We start from the raw sequence: 23,409 nt of genomic DNA on the forward strand, positions 1-23,409 counted from the left end.
CAGAATCCAACAGAACCATAGGGACTAAAAGTGCAAGAAAGAAAAGGTTCCCAAGTATAGGGGAAGGGATGGGATCAACATAGTTTCAATGTCAGACTCTCTCACAGCCTCTGTCACATTCTGCTTGTCCTGCAATGAACTTATCTTAGTTCTGCCACCAGCTCACAAGCTCCTAAGACAGGATCTGTCCCACTCTTCTCTGCTTCCCCCATTCGATGAATGTAGTGCTCGGACAGACGGGCACACATAAGCGTTTGCCAGATAAAAGAAGAAAAAGCGAAGATGAATATGCGTGAAAGCACTTGGTAAATTGGAAAGCACTAAAGGACTAGAAGCCTCACCATCAACAGACTTCATAAGAACCTTCCGGGTTGTTCGGGCACATTACAGGGTCGGTGGCTGTCCTCTGGCTCTGCATGACATTTGATGCCCAAATGCCTGAGAACATGGAAATGCCTATTCCGGAACTGGCCTGGGATTGAGAGGCACAGACTGCAGCAACAGAGAGAGAGAGAAGAGGAGCTGTAAAGGGCCTCACCCTCTGAGACCACCTCCTCCTCATGTGCTCAGTCGGTAAACATCCACTAAGCACCCATGAGGTGCCGGGAGCTATTCCAGACACTGGGAACACAGCTTTGAACAAGATGACAAGGGCCCGTGCCCTCCTGGATATTATATTTCAGTGAGAAGAGATGATAAATACAAATAAAAGAAAACAGCAGGTAGTAAATAAATGCTTCTGTATCAGATGATTTACCATCTCTTTCAAACAAAACAGCCCTGGCTGGTGGCTCTTTCTCTCTCCTGAGTGTTCACACGGACAAATCCAGTCCCCTGCTTTGAGGTTTGTTTTGTGTTTTTCTCCCCGTTAGGGCAGCAGCTACAGCACAGATGTGCTAGCTTCTCTAATCTCCAGCAAAACCGTGTTTGGATGAACACTGCCACCCCATTTGCGGAGGCCTCTGAAACCGCTACACCTGGAAGGTTTGGGCAACCTGGCCGCCATGGTCTCAGAGACCTCCTGCCCCTCTGAGAAGAGTGATGATGCTGCGGATTACTTACCAGAGAGCTACTTGGGGATGCTTTTTCAGGTTGTGTTCAATTCTGTCAGAGCCCTCCGGACTCAGCTGATTGCTGGTGGTAGATTTCTGTGTTATTTAGGGCACCGAAGTCCCACAGTCTTGACACAAACTTAAAATTAGAAATGCATTAAATATAGGAAAGGAGGAAGGTCATTCAGGAAAGGCAGCCTTCCGAGGGAGCTGCAGGACAAAGACACCCTGGAAACTTCCAGGTTCATTAATGTGTTTTACACAGCATTCCAGTGGTATTTCTCCTTCAGAAATAACACTTTGGAAAGCGTAGGGGACTGGCTCAAACCTCAGCTAACACAGCCGAGTGAGTGACTCTGCAAACTAAAAATAGCTTCTTTCCCACTCATTCTGACAGATTTCACTTAGACCCTGTGCACAGGCTGATTCTCCAACAAACAGTTTTAGTCCTGCAGCAAAACGAGGGCTGGTGGCATTTGGGCTTGACAATTACCCAATCCCTGGTTCGACTCTTGTTTATTTCCACATTTCCTGCTGCTGCTCCAATGGCTGCGTGTGTGCACACACGTGCACGTGTGCACTGAGCTCCCTGGCTGGGATTTGGTGCTCCTCAACCAAACGTGGGCAGAATTCAAACCAGGAACATGACTCAGGACCATGGCTGCAGATTGAGCCCAGAGCAAGGTTCTCAGAAACACTGGGAAGGCTCTTTGTCTCAGGTCTTCTCTTAATTCCCAGCTAGCCTCTGTGAGCCTCAGTTTCCTCAATTATAAAACGAGGGTAATCATTCCTATTCTGGCGTATTTCACAGCATCACACTGGGATCAAAAGAGATAACGTATGCAAGAGTTATTTTCCTTTAGACATACTCCTATCAGAAGGATGGATGGCAGTGATGGGGCAGGTGAAATAGGCAGCCAGACTACAAAACTAGGCTGGACCACTGGAAGGGACAGGCATCCCGACTGTACCAGGAGCTAAAAGCAGATCCAGATTCACAGCCTTAGTTCGTGTTGTCCCCTCTGCCTGGAATGTCCTTCTCCCTTTGCTAAACTCCTATTCATTTTTAAGAACCCAGTCCAAACACTTCTTTTTGTTAGTGTCTTCAGAATAAATTATTCCACCTTCACTGCTCCCTTAGCCTTTCGTACACACCTCTAAAAGCACTTTTCACTCTACAGGTAAGGAATTTATTTACGTACGTGGAAGTTCTTTGAGGGCAAAGACTATTCTTTATCTTTGTATCCACTTCCCCACCCACCGCCACTGTGTGGTCAAAGCAAATATATGGTAAGTGTCAACCAATGTTCACTGGGTTGACAAGGAATGGACAAGAGCCCAAAGCCAAGAAGGGGGTAAACCCAGGAGACACGCACACAGGTGGGACAGCACACACAGAGCCAGTGGAGGGGGTGGCGGGAGGGGAATCCAGGAAGGTAGAGTCACCAAGGTCTGCCTGTTCCCGGCAATAAGGTCACACACAGCCACAGGGACGGGAGTCAAAGCCAAACTGCAAGTCCTGGGAGGGCCAGGTGGGAGCATCATACTAAGTCCCAGTGACCTAAGATGGAACAGGAAGCCCTGGGGACAAGGAACAAGGGCAGAGAACAGAGACAAGGTGAAGAGGCAGAGCAAGGCTCAAGCGGTACTGAAGTCTGGAACTTCTAGATTAGTTAACGTTGCCAGGTCTGCCAAAGTTGAGCCAGCAGCTCCGGGTTGAGTGATCTTGGCTATGACACCAAGGGACTCTAGAGGCAGGAGTCATTACAAATTTAAGTAGTGATCGTTTCCATAAAATAAGAGTCAGAGATGGAAGGGACTCTTAGATCTATGAGCAACTTTATAGGAATCGCCTGGTCTAACAACCTCAACCTACATATCGGGGAACTAAGGGTAGGGAGGAAAGGGGCTTGACCAAGTTCACCCAGTCAGGGCAGAACCATGGCTAGAACCCAGGCCTTCTGACCCCCAATCCAGACCTTGTCCCCCAGAGGCTGTTGACCTTCAGTCAAGCAGGCCTCCTGATGGTCCCACTAACACACCAGGTACCCTGTTGTAGCTGCTTCAGAATCTTGGGGGAGCCCCACTGTACCCACTAAGTGAGTACAGGCACTTCTTACTGTGAAGTGCAGGCTTCCCCCTTTGAGTGGACTTCAGAGCCAATGTTCCACAGGAAATGGGCAGGGAGCAGCCCCACCAGGAGCTTGGAAAGCAAAAGGCTGCTGGTGTGTACGTTTGCTGTCAGGGAGCAAACAAACCTGTTCACACGCACCCTGCCCTGACATGCGCATGGGGGTAATCCCAACCACGGTGTTGTCCCTGGAATTTTCCAAGAGGGGCTAGAGAGGGCCAGTACCTAAGGCAAAGCTGACAGCGCACGAAACACACAGTCTTCAGTCTTCAGCACTGTAAGAACACTGAACAGAGGTCCATCTGGTTTAAAATCTCAGTCTTTCTCAGGCTAGAGACGAGACATGGCTCAGAAGAAAAGAACTGAGACTCTCAGGGAATCAGAGACCCTGACTCCCGGAACTTTCCTGCAGGTGAGGGTACATATGCACCGTTACTTCATCCATACAGAAAGTATGTGAGCTTCAAGTTCCTCAAGTCCAAGCCCCAGCCCCACTGTTTACCTACTATGTGATCCAAGTCCAGTGACTTACCCATTAGTCTCCTTATTCTTAAAGCAGTGATTATAACACCTGTGCCCAAGTTTATTGTGAAAAGGAAAGAATATATGTAAAGCATTTAGCACGCTGCCTAGACCATAATAACCACCAAGTAACATTGTGTTTATTTGCTTTCTTTTGTTCATGGGAGGGGCTGGTCATACCACAGTCCAGCTCTGTCTACCTGTGCTTTCCCCTCCCACTTGGCTGTCTCTCTGGACCCTTCTGGGCAGACATCCTACCTGAGGCCTCAGCCCAGACAGCTCACTCCTCCCTCTGCTTATCCCTGGATATAGAAGAAGGTAACTGGCCAGCTATGGGACACTCAGGTCCTTGCAGGTCAGGAATTATCAGTTTAGTCCATGGCTGTTCCTGTCTCCCCAGGTGTCTGTGCACCTCCCTGGCCAAGCCCCTGCCAGGGTATCACCCAGTTTAGCACAGCTCTTGTCTTTTCCAAGGTGAACCCACCCCTAGCAGCTTATAGCTCTGGCCCTCCAGCAAATAGATGCCTGACAGGCCAGACTGGGACATGAACAGCAGAGAGAATTCCCAGACCCAATTTACCAGCAGGAAGCAGCCTGGGGTCTGAACCTGCAGTGAGACCAGTGAGAACACACACGGGCACCAGCTCCCCAGAGACCAGAGCACAGATGGAGGGCAGCACGAAAATGAAGCTGCCATAGGGCTCGGGGCTCAAGCCGACTCCTCACATTGCCCTGCCAAGAAGCTAAATAATTTAAGTCACATCAGTGTGAGGCTCTTTGGCTATATGCTTACACTGGCCATGTCTGTTACAGTGCTGCACAGCGTGGCCACCACACAGCATTCAAAGGTTTCAAAGGGAAGAAGAGAAAGGACCCAACAGTTACTGAGTGCCTGGAGAGTGCCAAGAACTTGGCATGTAATCCTCATCGATGACCTTCTGTGGTAGGTATTACTACCCTCATCTTACCAATAAAACCAGAGACTCAGAAAAACCCATGAAGTCTCTATGCCTCTGCTGTGCTACCTGACCACTAAGTCTTAAGTGTTCTGGGAAAGAAAAGGAAAGCTAAAGAGTCTAAAGCACCATATATCAAGCTCTCAGCACCTTCCCTCACTAAGCAGACAGTACTAGCTTAAGTACTGCATTCCCTCTTTCACTGGAGTCAACTTCTTTCAAACAGAATCTAGAGAAATACAGCAAAAGCCATGAAGATGCTCATGGCCTTTGCCCCCGCAATTTCATTCCCAAGATTTTGCCTTAAAGAAACAGTTCAACAGGGTATTCACTGCAGAGTTCACTATAGTGACCAAAAAGAAGGGAAATGATCTAAATGTCCAACATTCACAGAATGACTTGGAAAATCCCAGAATCTTCAAATCATATAATATTATACAGCCATTTTAAATGATCTTTAAAGACCAAGACGAAACAAAGCAAAGCATTTGTGATAAAATAAATTACCACTGAATAGAAAACATTGTAAATGCCATCACTATAACTTTGTAAAGTATGTACATGTGTATATGCAGAAAAGGAATGTAGCTGTGTTAGGGTGGTAAGATTATGGGTGGTTTTATTACTAGTATTACCATGTCTAAATTGTCCTTGTGGTGTTGTTCAGTGCCTTTACAATTAAAGAAAAAGAGACAGACAGACTGACAGACTCAACCCAGCACCAAGGAAAGGCCCAGGAGGACCAGGGCTGGGACGTAAGGCAGAAATTGAGAACCGTCCTACATACCCAGAAGGAGGAGGCCAGGCAGGCCCCAGGGGAAAGGAAGCCCTCTAGGTATGGAGAGGGTTGTAATTAGTCTGATGCTGATTACAGAAGTCTCACTAGTTTATTAAATTTTTTTGACAGACTGAATGAAGACTGAATTCCTTCATTAAGACAACTTGGGTTCAGAGGTACATTTCCTGAGTGGCCATCCCCATTCTTCTCAAAAACCTAGCCCTTTCTTTTTCTTTTTTTTTTTTAAGGACAGCAGTAAAGTAAAATTTAGTAACAGAAACACATACCCTGGAGAAATTAAGACTCCTGCCTTAAATGCAGAAATTCAAGACATTTCAGGGAACTAAAGGGGCTTGAATAAACAACTGAACTACCGTGTTTTCTACACCGGGAAATATAAACAGAAGAGCAAAATACTCAGCTTAGTATTAACGGCCCCTCTGATCAGGTTCCAACCTTCTGATATTACTTCATATTCAGCCCCACAGACACACCGTGCTCCAGCCAGACAGAACTACCAGTGCTCCCCAAACACTTTCTTCACTTTCCCACCCCCGTGACTTTGCTCCAGCTGCTGTGCCCACCGGGAAGTCCTCCTCTCTCTCACAGTGCCTGCTCAAGCCTCCCCATCCTCCAAGGCACAGCTCAAAGCCGTGTCCTCCTCAAAGCCGAACCCAATCCTGTACCCTGAACTCATCTCTCACTCTCCGAAGTGGATCCAGAGCCCCTGGAACCTTTGAAGGAGTCACACACAGTCTGCCCTGCGGCACAGGTAGACAGGTAACTGCCTTTTCTACCATATTAAACTCGAGCAACTTGAAGCAAGGACCCCTTCAGGCTTCTGCATGGAACCCACCATAAGGCCTAAACTATAAGCACACAGTAGGCTCTCAGTGAATGCTCCCCTGAAAGATAAGGAAAAGAAACGCATCACCTCTGCGGAAAGAGGTCACTTCCTACCTCAGTTGCTCCCGTTAAGCAATGCAGAGAGGAAGGTGTGCTCTTTGATGGCCTGGAGCAGCGGAGGGATGGATCCTGCTTCTTTGGTTTCCAGCCTTCATGAGACTCCAATGTCCTCCCCAGCTGACCGTAGTCTGCTCGGCCCCAGGTAAACACCTTGCCAGTTTCTAAAAAAAGAAAAAAAAATTATTTGAATTAAGGCTATATTCCACAGCTGTGCTCTCATGGGTAAGCGAAGAATTACAAGAGAAAGTATGATCATTAATTTTGGTACCAACTACCATGTAGCAGGAGCCTTCCTATCTTCCTGTAAAGAAGTGTGCATATTCACGTGTTTATAGACGTGGGAACTGAAGTTCAGAGAGGTGAGATGTATGACTTAACCAAGATCAAACAAGGGCTGAATGCCAAAGTTGGATTCCAACAGAGGCTACTTCTACAGGTTGGGCTCCTGCATTTTAACAGATATGGACATGGCCACAGAGAACACCTCAATGGCGTTGTATGGCCTACGCGCCCGCTCCCCTCCCCCACACCCTCCTTGTACTTTGCAGGGACAGATGATGTCTGTTCTCAGGCTCCCCTCCCTCTCACCCAATCCAGAGCCCTCTGTCAGCCACCTTGTGGTTCCCCAGGCTCCGGACTTGCCCCAGACCACAGTCTCTCAGGGCCTTACTCTCAGCTCAATTAATGGCCAGTTTCATGTGTTTTTCCCTCCATGTAACATCGAGGACCTTTCAGAGTCTATGCTCTTACCCACAGGAGCAATTCTAATAGTCCCAAGGTGAGCGCCTACGTGTGCTAGAGGGAAGGGAGTGAGAGAAGGAAAAAAAAGACAAAATCATTTACAGCCAGAAAAGCATCCAGTCCCCCAGATGCACCATCTGGGAAGCTGGCCAGTGCTAAAGACGAATGAAGAAAATGAAGTTTGAAAAAAAGAAATGGCCTTTTTTCTCCCAGATAAGAGAGAATTCACCAAACTTATTCAGTTGTACCGAGTGCCACATTTGTTATTTCAACAGAAATGCAAAATCTGATGAGGCACAGATTATTAACAGATTCTCTGCAATAAATATGCATAACCATGTGCGCTGTATAAATTCTTTACACATGTTTATTTTAACAAAGAGAAACTTTGCTTAAGAGACAAAACACCAAGTAATGCATATTAAATTCTAGACAAATCTACTACATACTCTGTGTTTAGTATCAAAGCTTCATCTGGTCCCCCATTCAACATACGGTTTATAGTGTCAGTTAAAAAACAACCAGAGACTCATGGGGGAAATGTCAGAATTTTGAAGGGGTACAGGGCTCTGCAGGGATACAGTTCTCAGGATCAATCTGCTCACGGACACCAAAATAGATACAAGAAGTTCTTCCAGGCTTCCTCGAAGAGGGAACAAAGTCTGTGCAACCCATGGGGTACCAGATATATTACAAGGACAGGGAGAGGGTCCATTCAGATGTGTTATTTCATGGCCTCACAAGTGCTGCTCCTTTTGTCATGGATGCCCTTTCCTTACATCATTCATTTGATAAACTATGGCTCAACCTTCAGAGTCCAGCTTATGGACCACCAGTTCTGCAAAACCTTTCTTGACTTCTTAATTCTCCACAGAACGGGTGAAACCCTCCCTCCTCTGAGCCACTTTTACTACTGTACTCATCAACTACTAGGATCCCATTTAACAGGTGGGAAAATTAAGGTTCAAAGGAGTGACCAGCCCAGGGTCACACAGTTAAGCCACACTCCTTCTACTAGCCCATGGTACCACTCCGTATTGGTTAATCACACTGGCCCACATCACTGCATAAACACACTTCCTTCACTTCTGTAGGATTAGCCCAAAAAAAAGCTCATGTGCCCAGGACCCACAAAGCACCCCAAACTGGCAAACTGTCCCTCTGCTTGAGCTGGCTGGGATTTACAACCAGACTGCCTTAGCAGGGAGATTCCCAAGAAGCCAGAGGATGAGACTGTCACTTCTTAAAGGGTCCTAGCGTTCCTCTGCTGAGAAGAACTGGCAAGTTGCTAACTGCAAGACTACAGAGAGAATTATGTTATCACAAACCCCACCGTGAATCCTTTCTTATCAAGTAAAACATCTGAGAACCTCCTCTGCCATTGATTATTGATGTCCAAGACAGGCAAGACTGCCAGAATATGGTGCTACCATGATTACATTTCCAATAACAATTCAACCATTCCACTTACATAGCACTTTTCACCTTCAAAGCACTTTACAAAGATGAACTAATTAATCTTCATGCTCCCTGGGGAGGCCACAGACATTTTATTAGAGACAACCAGGCTGACTGGATGGCCAGCCTTTGGGTTCCGACCTAAGTTTGCGCAGTCAGGTAGGTACACTCCCTGAAGCTGTCTGTCTGCTTCTCCCCAAAATATACTCTGCATCAGAAGGCTCACAGGGGACAGAGGAGGCTCTTTTCTTTTTCCTTTAAACAGACATTTATTGACCACCTCCCAGGAGCCCAGCACATTAACAGACAATATCTCAATTAATCCTCATAAAAATTCTGTGAAGTATAGATTATTAAGCTTATTTTACAGAGGAGATTAGATGACTTGAGAGGTTAAATGACTTGATCAAGTCCAAAAAAAACCAACCAGTGGTAAAAGCAAATTATAAACCTCTGTCTTCTGATTCCAAGACCAATGGCAGATCCAATGATTGCACAGCTGCTGTCACAAACTGATGAAACCTGGCTGATGAAACAGCCATTCTGACAGTGTTTGAGGAGGTGGGGGGGAAACTCAGATTAAATGGATATGTTCTGTGTACCATCCAGCTTTCCTCACTAGAATGGCCTCGTTCCCAAGAGACCATGCAGACCTCAGAACTATAAGCAGTGAAATAAAGGCATTAAGCACAAGGATTACGATTTTTAGGTCACCTGGAGTAAAAGAAAACAATGAATCCACATACAAAAGATGTTCATTAATGCACTGTAGATAAATGTCTGCCTCGAGCTGAAGCAAGCTGGCAAATCCAAGGACATTCAGATCCCAAGTGTATGACAAATGAATCTACCTTAGATTAAATAATTATATATTACTGTGACAAAAAATAGATACATTAATGCCATCCAACGAGTATAGGTATGTGTCTCCAGATAAATGGGAGAAATGACAAACAGCTCAAAATAAAGTCAGCAAGTAAAATATAATTTAAAGGCACATGCATGCGAAAATTAACAGAATAACTAGGGAGCCAAGAAATATACACGGCCAAGGGTCCCAATGCAATGGAGAAAACAACCGGGCCAGACAAGTGGTATTGACAAAGACTGTCTAGGGAGCTTGGAGGGAGCATTCCAAGCTGGAATTGCCCCGGCAGGCTTGATGGAACAAGTGGCATTAAGGTGAACTTCTGGAAAGGAAAAGAAAATGGGAAGATCAGGGAGAACGTTCCAGGAGTGGGGAGAGGGGATAAGCAATGACAAAAATCCAAAGGCACAAGGTGGGGCAGGTGGAGAGAGGGAGGGTCACGAGGCAGGGCGGCGGAGGTGAGTCGGGGCTGCCAGGCTGGGGCCACCTCAAGGCAATGCCAGGCTCACGGTCTGGACTTGACCTTCCAGACTCGTTTGCTTGCACTCCCTTATCAGCAAAATATTTTTAACATACCTCTAATACATGTATATTCATTTATTTATTAAAGTATGCACTTGCATTATACACATATGGGAATTATAAAGATACCTTTATTCCAAACTGTATAGTGAAAACACACTCCAAAAGTAGAAAATTTAAAACAATGAGATAAAAACATAAAAGAAGTCAGAATTTTCTCTTCCCACACCCTGGCAATTCATCTTGCATGCTCACTTTAGGAACTACTGCTACATAGACCATGGGGAGACTGCAGACTTTTGGGCAGGGGTGGGGCCTGATGAAATGAGTGTTTGCGGGATGGTACATTTGGCAAAGGATTGCAGGGGGCCAGTAATAATAATACTCATACCTAACACTTCCCTCCCCAGCACCACTATGTGCCTAAGCATTCTGTTCTAGGAATTCTCTATATACTGTTCTAAGCTTTCTCTATGCAGTATTCTGTTTACCCCTCCCAACAACCCCATGAGACAGGTATTCTTACCAGCCCCATCTTACTGACAGGGAGAAGGTTCTAGGAGTGGGAGAGGGGACAAGCAAAGTCACAGTAGGAGTAAGTGAAAAGGGAAGGAAGGCAGGAAGCCACTACAGTGACACAAGCCTAAGAGGCATCAGCTAAAGCCAAGGTTGAAGTCGTTGCAGGGGGGTAAGAATTTGCAAGGCTTGGCACCCCATTTGACGTAAGAGAAAGGGAACGGGAGGAGATACACAGCACTCTGAGATTTCTGGATTTCAAGGTTAGTGGGAAGGTGGGGGTGTGCCATTAAAATTTAAAAAGGCAAAAAAAAAGGTCATGAAGAACCTAGTGGCAAGATGGGAATAAAGACACAGACCTACTAGACAATGGACTTGAGGATATGGCGAGGGGGAAGGGTAAGATGTGACAAAGTGAGAGAGTGGCATGGACATATATACACTACCAAACGTAAAATAGATAGCTAGTGGGAAGCAACCACATAGCACAGGGAGATCAGCTCTGTGCTTTGTGACCACCTAGAGTGGTGGGATAGGGAGGGTGGGAGGGAGGGAGATGCAAGAGGGAAGAGATATGGGAACATATGTATATGTATAACTGATTCACTTTGTTATAAAGCAGAAACTAACACACCATTGTAAAGCAATTATACTCCAATAAAGATGTTAAAAAAAAAAAAATTTAAAAAGGCGCAGAGGGTGCTAGATCAGGGGTTCCAATGACAGGAGTCATGCAATATTATTTTGTTACCAAATGATTTAAATCTTCTGGAGCCTTGTGCAAACATCTTATCAAACAGTCAAATACAAATAAAGGGGGAGTGAATGAGGAGAAAGAAAATGAGGTGCAAAGCCCTGGGTGCTCTGGGATCAGAGAAGACGCAAAAGGGGGGTGGATGGGGAATGGTCGCGGAGCCAGCTTCCTTCACCAGCCAGAGGGCCGCCCAGGATGCTGGTAGGGGCAGGTGCTGCAGCCACAGCAACAGGCACAGTGAGAAGCTGCTCCAGCAGTATCTGGGTCCTCAGGGGAAGAGGAATTTCTACCCTGTTCTGGGAAAAGGGGTCCTGAAGGCGATAAGAAGATAGATTACAGTGTGATATAAGGAACATCCATATTTTCTTAACATAATCTGTCCCAGAAGGAAACAGAATGCCATTGAAGATATCAAAATGGAGTTATAGCAAATAGAGGTAGATGTTATAAAAAGAATCCCATGGGTCAGGCAGAAAAAAGTCCACACAACCTCTTTAGTCCCTCCCACCTCAAATGCTACAATGCCTTCTGGAGTACACACACACACACACACACACAAACGAGGAGGCCTCTCTGCACCTATGAGTTATATTTACTATATAATTGATCCATTTACAAACACTTGTTACTCTCAGGGTTATTAATTCTAAGTCCTTAGAGTGTAAGAACCTCATTTCTATAACCCATCCTTTGTTCTGCCATGTGGACAGAGACTTCATAAAAAGGCACTTGATGATAAAAACCAAGAACTTCGAACACCGAACTAACTGCCCGAGAGTCACCAAGCTTAGTCTTCCTGTGCAAGGAGGAGGAGAGGGGAGAGCTCAGAGGACAGGGGCTGGACACAGGCACACCAGGCTGCTTCCCCCACGCAGACGTGCCATCCTGCTCTTCCTCAAGGCTTCCACACCCCTTCCCTCCGCCCCCCGCTGTCTCCTCTACCCCTGAGCCCATTCACCTAGTCAACTTGTATTCACTCTTCAACTCTGCTCAGTCCTCAAACCAGATCAGACTCTTCTGTGCAACAATCTCAGAGAACCATGTTCCTCATCTTGGGAGAACTTGTCTCAGTTTATAAATGTATGCTCATTAGGAGGACTGTTGATTAAAGTCTGTCTCGTCCTCCAGAGAGTCGGCTCTGTGATAGCAGGGACTGTTTCTGCCCATCCCTGTATCCTAGAAAAATGCCCAACACAGAGTAGATGCTCAATAAAGTATTTGTTGCTTGAATGAACAAATGAACAATCTAACCATCTCTTCCTACCTACTTCTTGCTCCCAACTACTAAACTTTGTCATTTGCTGGCTCCATAATCTTAAGCAAATTACTCAACATCTGAAAAATGGAAAAATAACACCTTCCTTGTAGGGCTGCTGCAAGGATACTTTTTCATATAGTGCATGACACATAACAGTAAATGTTAGCCCCTATTACTACTATCCTCCCAAACTGAACACCACAGCCTTACCAAGGATTTCCATCGTTCCACCCCCAATTTCTACCAATTTGTCAAATCTTCTCTGCCAGCTGCCAACTACCGACATCTTAGGTAAGTCTTAGGTAAGTCATCTTCTTTATCTTACTGATAAAGAAGAGGAACAGCACTGAAGGCTTCACCATTGGATTTTGGGATTTTTGTAAGATACAAGCATAGTATACGGCACATCGTATCACACAACACAAATAAATTTAAACCAGGGGGTAAAAAGGAAGAGAGTGGAAGAGAGCAATGGAAAAGAGATGAAGCAAGGTGAGTTGGAGAAGATAAGAAGATTTAACCAGAGCCTCAGAAGACCTGGATCCTAATCCTGGCTTCTCTCCAAGGCTACGTGATCTTGAACACATCCCTTCCCTCCAGGGGCCCTATTTTTCCTATCCATACAATAAGAGGACTGGGATAGATGACCTCTGAGACATCTTCTTGGTCTAAACTTTAATAATGATGTCTAAAAATCCTCAGGGTCAAAATGAGTGGTGTACAATCTAATTTTCTTGGCACCTTTTGAATATTTACTCTGACCAGTGTCCTTGAATAAAACATCCACTCTAATATCAAAGACCACTAATATGATTAACAATTTTTTTTTACTGAAGTCTAGTTGATTTACAATGCTGTGCCAATCTCTGCTGTACAGCAAAGTGACTCAGTTTTACATATATATGCATTCTTTTTTTTAAAATTGAAGTACAGTTGATTTACAATGTTATGGTTACCAATTTTAAAATTTGGGAACTTGGCTGTATATCTTGTTTGTTTGTTTGCTTTTGTAAAATTTCCCAAGGCTCCAAAGTTGTATCATGAATAATATCACATAACAAAAGGTTTGGAATTTTTTTTTAGTTAATACAGGAATAAAATTTCCAAACATGAGCTGTCCAACTAAAAAGAAGAGAAGAAGCAGCCTGCAAAGAGACTGAATAAAAACATAAGGGCCTGGGGAGAATTATTTATTGAGAGCTGACTCTGTGTAAATCTCTATTTTAGGCACTGCCATGAAGTTATATAATTTAATCAACACTGAATGATTGGTGTGAATCCCATTTTACAGAAAAAGAAACAGGTCACAGAGGTTAAATGACTTGCTCAAGATCACACAGCTTGGAAGTGGCAAAGCTGCAATAATGATGATGATAATAACAATAACCAATGTTTTGAGAGCACTTACTTCATGCCAAACTCTTTACATGGATTGTCCCATTTAGTCCACAAAAACACCCCGTGAGAAGGCATTATTATAATCCTCAAATTACAGGGGAGGAAACTGAAGCATAGAGGGAGGTGAAGTCTCAAGCTCAGAGCCTCCAGCTGCCCCCAGTCGGTGCCCCCAGTCACTGCCCTGCAGGGGACTCACCAGTCCGTGTGACCCCAGCTCCACTTTTCATTGGCCCACACTGCCTCTTTAAAAGTGGACAGTCCCAAGGACTTCTGGAGGTTGTTCAGAGTCACAGGGACACCTGTGTGGGCTAGGGGCACAAAGACAGCCCGGCCAGATCACTAAGGGAGCATCACCCTCGGCCTATACGACAAAGATCAGAGTCCTAAGACATGCCAGGCACTCCACACGGCTGCTCCATTTTCACCCCTCACTTTATTAGCTGTCAAATCAGGGGCACTGGCGAGAGAAGTCCAGACAGACTGCACCTGAGGAGCCCCTGGACCAGCTGTAGGACTGTCTGTACCACGCAGGATGGGGGCTTCCCAGACAAAATCAGGGAGGACTGGTTTCTTCTCCAAACCTGGTGAGGGCATCTCAGGAAGCCCTGGTCCTAGATTGTTTGTGTATTTGGCTCCCTCGCCCTCCACAAGCCCCTCCCTCCAAGCACCTCTGTTCCCTTAGCGCTGGGTGACTGCGCCTTTGTCAAGGGCCTGCTCCACTTCCTCCCTCCCAGGCCTCAGGGTTGTGCTGTGCCCCAGCCTGCACTGCTGGTCGGCCTGCTTGTTCCACCCACAGAATTCCTTCTCATCCTCAGGGCCTGGCTCAAAAGCCACTGCCTCCCTAAAGTATTCCATCATCCCCTAGTCAGAATAGGCCATCCGTTCCTTAGGAGCCACTGGCATGGTGCTTGTACCCCTGTTCTAACTACTATTCTATGCCACCAAATATAAGCTCATTTGATGACATGTCTTACATTGCCCACTGTCTTAGTCAAGGTTCTCCAGAGAAACAGAACCAGTAGGTTCTATAGAGCAAGATTTATTATAGGGAATTGGCTCACATGATTATAGAGGCTGGCAAGTCCAAAACCTACAGAGCCGATGTCCAAGTTCAAACGCTGTCAGGCAGGAGAATCCTCTCTTACTCAGAGAAGGGTCAGCCTTTTGTTCTATTCAGGTCTTCAACTGATTGAATGAGGTGCACCCACATTAGGGAGGGCAATCTGCTTTACTCAGTCTACTGATGTAAATGTTAATTTCCAAAAACACCTTCACAGAAACACGCAGAACAACATTTACTAAATATCTGGGCACCCATGGCCCAGTCAAGGTGACACATAAAACTAACCATCATATCCACTGAAGGGTGGAGAACAGTGATCCTTCCTTATGCTGTCTGTATTCCTCACAGCACCTAGCATAGGGCCTGAGCCAGAGCAGGTGCTCAGTGTTTGCTGGAAGGAAAAAGAGTTACAGGCATTGCTCTTACCACAAGCTTTTATGTGCCACCAAGGATGTCAGAGACCATCCCATCCAACTCCCCAAAGAGAATACAAAACTAAAGAAAACAAATGACTCTTCACACAGACTACTCGGAAACAGAGCCGGGCACTCTCAATATTCAACAAATGGTTACTGAGTACTTTCTATAGGCCAGGTGCTGTCCCAGGTGCCAGGGGCCACAGCAGTGAACGAAACAGACAAAACTCCCTTCCTTGGTGAAGCTTACATTCTAGCAGGGGGAAGACAGACAATGGACAAAAATCACATAAAACATATCCCCTGGCAAACGACTTTAAGTGCTATAAATTCAAAGTAGGAAAAGGGGACAGGAAGAGCTGGGGAGGGAGGTGGAGGCCCAGGACAGGTGCCCAGCTCCCCACTTCCTGTCCAGGGCTTTTCATCTATAGCACACCACCTTACTTAAAGGAAGAAAGTTAAATTGAAGAGCCCTCACCCAACTCCTGAAGGGACAGTGAGACTTGTTCGAACTACCTCTCAGGACTATGATGAAAAGGGAGACAATAAACATGAAAGCACTTTATAAACTCTAAATAGAGGTGCTGGAAATATCATGACTATCACTCTTTCTCTAAAGCCAGTTTGCAAAGAACCATCATGAGAGGCTGGACCGTGAGCCCCTGCCCTGAGGGGCTCTGGCCCCTGCTCTGGCCGAGTGCTTGGGCTTCCTGCTCCTCCAGGAGCCCAGCGGCACATCAGGCTGCCAGTCACACCTAGCAGTCACTTGGCACCCAGAGAAAAAACATCCCTGATTGAGGCCGGTGCCTCTGCAGATGTTTCCCAACTCATTTCACATTCCAACTCCCAAGCTTCTTCGCACACTTTTAGACTCTTATTAATAACACTTTAAAATGTAGATTGCTGCCTAATCTTAGCTGCGTAATTAAAAAAATAATCTTGCTTCTCTCCCTCCCGGCAAGAAAGGAAACCATACCCCAGGGCTTCTGCAGCTAAGAATCACACCCTGCAGAAAAGCTAGCAGGAGGCTGCAGGTGGGGGTGGGGAGGACGGCAGGAGGGAGTGGGGGGAGTTGAAGCCAAGAAGCAAGTCTAATCCTTGATTTTGGAGAAAATGAAAACAAGGCTGAAGGAGGTGAGGGATTTGCCCAAGGACACACAATGTATTTTGGCAAAGCCAGAACCCGAATCCCAGTTTCCTGCTTCCCAGGAACCTCTGTCCACTGCCTCGTGGGGAGAGGAGAGGAAGAAGGCAGATGTGAAGTCCTTGGAGAGTAGGAACCTGTACTTGTGTCATTCTCCGTGAGCATTGCTCACTGCATAAGGAGAAACAGCTACAGGTCTCAGATGTTCAAGATGATTATGGAAACAAGGCTCAAAATTCTTTACATTCAGTTCAGACTCACAGACCACCAGAGCAGGAAGGGACCTCAGAGTACTCTAACCCTACCGTCTGCTTCAGCTGGGCTTCTGCAGCCCAGTAAGGAAAGTAACTGACTTACCCAAGGTAAGGTAATAGTGGGTTAGAAGCAAAGCAAGGCTAGAACCCAGGTCACCCTGACTTCTAGCACATTCTACTCACAGCTTCTTAGAAAAATATGTCAACCTCTCAAAGCTTCAACTGCCACCTGCATTAGCTAATTACCAAAGGCCTCCTGGGCTCCTTGGCATAAAAGAGCAGAGACAGGCAAGGTCCACAGGGCTCCTCACTGCCTGCTTCTCTAGCATGGCTTCTTGGAAGGCCCAAGAGCAGGGTAATGGAAAGACACACATCTCTACCCCCATCGCCTCAGGGCTCTCCTCTCCCCACCTAGCCCTGGACTTTGCCTTCAATTGCTGTCTCTTGCAAAAGATCATCAGCAGTTTCCAGCTCTGTGAAGTTACAAAAAAAGAAGAAAAAAGGCCAAGCACTGAGCCCAGCTGTTGGTGAAGCTGCGTTTTCCACTGATGACGATAACTCACAGTGCCCGAGCTGGAGGCTGGAGCTGGGAATGAGACTTGGGTGATTGGGCACAGCCAAGGGAAAGCCGCAGTTCCCAAGCACGCCTGGGCCTGCAGAGACGCGCTGCCTTAGTCCCTTGGGTAAAGTCACAGCACCTGGCTGTGGGCACACAGTGCCCCCTGCAGACCATCCTGAGGTCCAGCAGGACCAGGAGCAGGGACAAACCCTTACCTGGGGCCAGTGCATCCTGCAAAGCTCACCATGGTATCCAAGCTGTTATGTTAGGAAACCAGGGTCCCACCTCTGAAAACCCAAGAGATCCCCCAATACTATTTGCATCCTTGGCTTCCAAAGAGAAACTGGCTGTTAGTTAACGGGAGGCCCAGATTAAGATCTTCAAGCAGGGAGACAGAGGTTGCCCCCGATCCTTGGGTGGGCAAATAATTCACCCAGGGGTAGAAGCAAGGAGGGGAGGGAGCCTGTCCCGGATGCCAGTTTGTGGTCAACCAGTGAGAACATCTTGGGACATGACTCTGGATGGTGCCTCTCAAATTTCCTCTAACCCTACCCCTGGGAACTGTCCCAGGTTCTTCAGGAGAGTTGAGTATAAAAGACCTATTGGGGCCTTAGGAGAGCTGCACTCACAGATGGGAGGCACTCTCCCACCCCCTTATGTAAGGACTCTGCGAGAGCAAGAACAGAGCAGCAGGACAAGGTCAGGAGGAGTCTGTGGAAGTGACGCCCGCCCACTGTCAGTGGTCTGGGGACTTGCCACTTGCCTCAAGCAGTGGCAGTAAGGAGCACCACCAGAAGAGGCCATAAGGAGAACCTGTTATGATCAAGCACCCATCAGGAAAGGGAAGATAATCAGACTTGGAGTCCCAGTAATTTCAATGAAAGGGGCCCTGCAGGTTACATTCAAATTGCTCATCTGGAGGTCCAAGGCCTCGTGGTGTGAAGGGCCACCAGGCCAGATGCACGGTGAGACAGCCTGTATTTCCTTCCCTTCCACATCTGATCTCTCTCCCACTCTGCTCCCTGATCCCATCTGTCCCTCAGGCCCCAGAAAAAACACCCTTTACCAGCACCCCACCCACCAAGAAATTCCACCAATGTGACCTTCTGTAAAAACCTGACTGGGTTTAAGATGACCTCCGAGGTGTTCACATTGAGTCCCACTAGAGATGGTGAGCACCAAAGCTATAGTGCCTTCCCTGGAGAGGCTGACTTTTCCATGGCCAGGGACTGGGAAAGGCATCTGCTACACAGGATTTTTCATTTCATAGGATCAGCTCCAACCAAATCAGCAAAGCACTGTTACTATGGACCATCTGCCAGGACCCGGAAACAGCCCTGTTACATAAAGGGGCTGGTGTAATGAAATTTATTAAACTGGATTCTTCCTTCTTCCATAAAGGAGACGAAGCAATTACAGTCTCTCTTAGGAGAGGCGCTGCAGGGCAGTGGAGGAGCCCTGGGCTAGAGACCCCTGGGTTCTAATCCTGGCCCTGCGTCCATTAGCTACGGGACCGTCTCCCTGGGCTTCTGGTTCCTCAAATTTCAAATAAGGATGAGACGGTCCCTTCCAGCATTAAAAGTCCATGACTTCTTATTGTTTTCACCAAAATGGCAAAAAAAGTAAGCATACTTTGGTATTAATTTTGTACTGTAGAGTTAATTTTCTGAAGAAGAGCAGTGCCTTCATACTTGCAGGCTAAATGAGAAAAGTGCTGAGTGGAGCCCCTGACCCAGGGGCTGGCTGGAGGAAGGTACACAGAGGAGAAACCAGAGGTTGGTACCTTCTATCACCCAGGCAGGAAAGGCCCAAGCGAATCACAGAGAGTTCTCTGGGAAGCAGTACAGTATTGTCAATGATCCCGTTTGTGCACACGGTACTTTGCATGTACAAAGTGCTGTCACATCCAGGATCTTACTTGATCCTCACAATGTCCTCCGGTAGACAAGGTGACATTGCTGACCCCATTTCACTCTGAGCAAGGTAAGGCCAAGTAACTAGGTGGGCTGAGTCCATGTCTCTCAACCTCTCTTCAGTTTCCTCACACGTAAAATCGGGAGGGAGCCTTGCTCGGCAAACTTTGTGTAAGGATTAAATAGATGATTTTGCAAAGCTCTGGCAAAATGCCTGGCACACAAGTGCATCCTTGGTAAACATGAATAACCCTTCCCCACACCCTCCATCTCCTCGGGGACGTGTGGGAGAAACCCCGAAGCTGCTCATCTTCAGGCCCTTATGAAACGCTTCAAGACGGAAGGAAACGCAACCTTCCCTGTGGCCTGAGACAGCTCCCCAGAGGGTGGACCCGTGAGTCAGGTAACTCCAGTCCCTACCAGTCTCGGCCTTTCTAATGGTTGCCCAGGTCATGGGGGAGAGGGTCCTCCTGGGGATCCAGAGTACCTCAAAATCAGCCACAGAGAGACGTGAGCAGAAAGCAGCCTGTAAGAGCTGCCCCGAGGCAGGGCCCTCCCTCCCTTGTTCATATATATCGCCCCCACCCCGAAACCTTCAGCTGCTCCTCCCACTGCTCACAGAATAAAGCCTGAATAAGGACCCATGCCTGTTATTCTTGAGGGATTCCAGTCCCTTCTGATCCTCTCTGGCTCCATGTTAAGCAAACCACGCCAGCGTGCACTTCCCACTTCTATACCTTTGTTTCCAGGATTCCTTCTGCCTGGAATGCCCTGCCCTCACCTCGGCTATTCAATAAATATTTGTTGAATAACAGAGTGAAGGCATGAAAGGAGGAATGTGTGAATGAGTGAATGACATGATATATACCCCCACTGAGGCAGCCAAATTAGGGATTATGATTCTCATTTAACAGATGAGGAAATTCAGGCCCAGAGAGGTTACTGACTTGCCTAAGATCACACAGCCAACAAGCAGCCAAATTAGAACTTGAACCTGGCTCTTCAGTCACTCTTAGATTAGGAAAAAGCTGATCCAAGATTCCTCAAAATGGGCCGCTTTCATCTTGGCACACGTCCGAGAGCACTTTAAGGCACTGGCTGTCACTATGATTATTGAGAGTTCCCGTGAGACAGGCAAGGTCCCCTGAGAAAGGGCAAGCACAGTGCCATCTGTCAAGAACCTAAAAATGATGGCGCAATTACAGGCCGGTCACTTAATGCTCACTTTTAGAGAGCTCCTGGAACAAATCAATCCCCACCAGGAAAGAGGAGGAGGGTTCTTTGAATGGAAACTCAGCCCTCTTGCCAGGGACCTCCGAGCCCTTACCAGAACCACCCTGTGAACTTGCAGCATGGCCGGTGCGCCAACCCCCTGCCCCAGGGACAGATGGGGCAGCCGAGACCCCACAACCCTAGGGCACCAGGCATCACTGTCAGCCTCAGGGAGCTGAAGCTCTCTCTGCCCTGGGCCTCTCCAAGAAGGTGAGAAGAGGGCAGGGCCACAGGCCGGTCTCCTGAGCACAGCCACTGAAAACGGCATCGCTCCCACATCCGAAAACTGCAGCCACTCCATGCAACTAACCCTCATGGAGCCCTTCTTCTACGCCAGGGGAGATCCAAGGGGAATGAAACAGACCAAGTCCCTAACCCCGTGGGGCTCGCAGCTGGTGAGGGGAGAACGACAACAAAAGAGTAAACAATGATACTGTAGTTTCAGGCAGTGAAAACTGCTCTGGTGGAAAATAAAGCTGGGCGTGGAGTCGAGTGGGTCTGAGACAGGTGGAGGTAGCCACTTTCAGTGGGGTGCACAGCGAGGGCCTCTATGGGAGGTGACAGTGGACAGAGTGATGGCAATGTGGCAGTCGCTACATGGGTGGGGCACAGGGAGACCAGCACTCCTGGCAGAGGGAACTGCTGGGGTCCAGATGCAGAGAGGAAAGGTACTTGACCTCTTCTCAGAAGGCCTTCTACCGCCAGACACCACCCCCGAACCTGCTCCACGAATACCTGCCCTTTACTGCTTCACAGGCCTCCTCCCCGCAGCAGCCCACCACAAGCTTTCTCCACAGAAGAGAGAAACATATGTGCTCCTCCCTGCCCTCCAGCCTGGGAGTCGCTTGCTACATTTCCAGTGCAGTTGCTTTGAGGGGAGGTGGCATGAGGAAATGAAATGAGCCTGACCTTTGACATCAAACAGAGCATGGTTCAAGTGTCTGCTTGGTTAACTAGCTGTGTTACTTTAGACAAGCCACTCAGCCTCTCTGAGCCTCAATTTCCTCACCTGGACTGCAGGGGAAATGAACCCTACCTCAGAGCGTTATGAGAGTACGTAAGTGGCAGCACCTGGCAGAGCACCCGGTACATGGTGTTTGGCAAAGATTGGTTCCCTGCCCTACTCTGACCCCCTTGGAAATTAAAAAAAAATTTTTTTTTTGTTCAACCAACTGTGCTAACTTACTGCAATGTACCTCTGGCGAGGCCCATCTGTTGGGTGTGGGGACTCCGAGATGACCCTTGATGAAGAGGAGGGCCCTGAACCAGAGGACAACTGGGCGGACAGGAGGGGAGCAGAAAAGACAAAGGACACTGCCCTTACTGCACTCCACTGGGAGGGTGGAGATCATTAGGACCAGACGCTCAAAGAAACCACAATCAAGGCAGACAGTTAACTGCTGTCCCCTTCCCTTCCCACCTCCAGCTCACTGGCCCAGGGCCCAGGTTCTTGTCTCCTGACTCTTCCTGTGGGGCAGCCAGCTAGAGGCCAAACCCATCTCAGTTCTTCTAACAAGCGAGGAGATTAACTCACAGGGAGACCTTAGGTAACCTCCGTCTTTCTCTGGGCCTGGTAGTGACCTCTGGGGTCCTTTCAGCTCTGACCTTGCTAATTCTGACTCTGGATGCTGGCCATAGTGGCCTCACCCACAAGGCTATCTGCCTGCCCACTGCTGCCATCTGGTGGCTCTCCAGGCCCAGCTGCACTTGACTTTGGCCAGGCTCTCTGCAAGCCCCTCATTCGAGCGCACCTACTTCAAAGGGTGAATCTTGCTTCTGCTGCAGCTGGACACACACTGCACTCCTCTGGACCACAGATCAATGGGTATTCGTTGCCAAACACAAACACCAAAAATAACACCAGAACTTCATCTCTCTAGCAGAGATGACACAGCTGCAGCTGAGAGCCTGACCTCCCTGTCCAAAGAGAGGAAGTAACCTGCCCAAGGTCGCACAGCTGCCTGGCTCCCAGACCAGCGCCCAATTCTGCTTTACCACAATGCTTAGGGCTGGTGGGCACCCTGGAAACCAAAAGTAGAGTCAGCCCAGGGTCAAGTAAACAAAACCTTTGGAAGGTGGGAAACAAACTGTCAGGATTCCTTGCAAACCTGAAGAAATGGTAAGATAGGACATGTGAATATGTGAGCACTGCCTGCAGAAATTCACTGGAAATAACAAATTGGAGGTGGCCAGGGTACCTCCTGACCTTGGAGGGCATCGTTCACGAGGATGCCTGCAGGTCTTCTGTAAACCAGTCTCCAAGCACCACCACAGCCTGGATCCTAGGCTAGGCAGACCGCCAGAGGGCGACAGAGGGTGAGGAAAACACACAGGTAGCATCAATGTGTTTGCATGGGCTTCCCCCACCAGACACTGCTCCTCAGGGTTGAGTTCTATCTTTTCTTCTCTATCTCCAGGCCTCTTGGCACCTGGCCAGAGGAGCTGGGTAAACGTGTATACAGGCAGATCCCTCAGATTCCCACACAACCATGGGAACTGTCCACGCTCTGTGGACTCAACTGATCACACTCTTGGCTCTGTCTGCAGCCTTCTTCTAAACCCTATAGTACAGATCCTGAAAAAAATACTGTGTGACTTCAAGTAGGTCACTTGCCTTTTCTGGTCTCTATTGTCTCACATATGCATAACTGAGTTCTGCTGGATGATCTTCAAAGTCCTTTTAAACCTAAAATTCTAGAATTTGAAACCAAATTGAGGCAAATCAAGGCCACTCTTCACCTGCTGAGCAAATAGGACCGTGAGAAAGGGGGAAGTAGTCAAACAATGCTTCCCTCTAGTGGTGTAACACTGTCACTACACCCTCTCATCTCGGCCCTATAACTCAACTCCACTCCATCCTACCCTGAA

General features: G+C 47.5%; 1 protein-coding gene across 3 annotated transcripts in view; it reads right to left on the bottom strand.

Moving 5' to 3' along the window:
• Positions 1-23,409, bottom strand: part of SERGEF (secretion regulating guanine nucleotide exchange factor) — a 225,366-nt gene that overhangs the window by 171,990 nt on the left and 29,967 nt on the right. For all 3 annotated transcript variants that reach the window (XM_061203107.1, XM_061203106.1, XM_061203108.1), the window contains exon 9: positions 6,400-6,566. In XM_061203107.1, the coding sequence (XP_061059090.1) occupies positions 6,400-6,566 (167 nt within the window). The remainder of the gene's footprint in view (positions 1-6,399; positions 6,567-23,409) is intronic.

The sequence above is a fragment of the Eubalaena glacialis genome, chromosome 10 (genome assembly GCF_028564815.1).
Source record: "Eubalaena glacialis isolate mEubGla1 chromosome 10, mEubGla1.1.hap2.+ XY, whole genome shotgun sequence".
In the NCBI taxonomy this organism is placed as follows: domain Eukaryota; kingdom Metazoa; phylum Chordata; class Mammalia; order Artiodactyla; family Balaenidae; genus Eubalaena; species Eubalaena glacialis.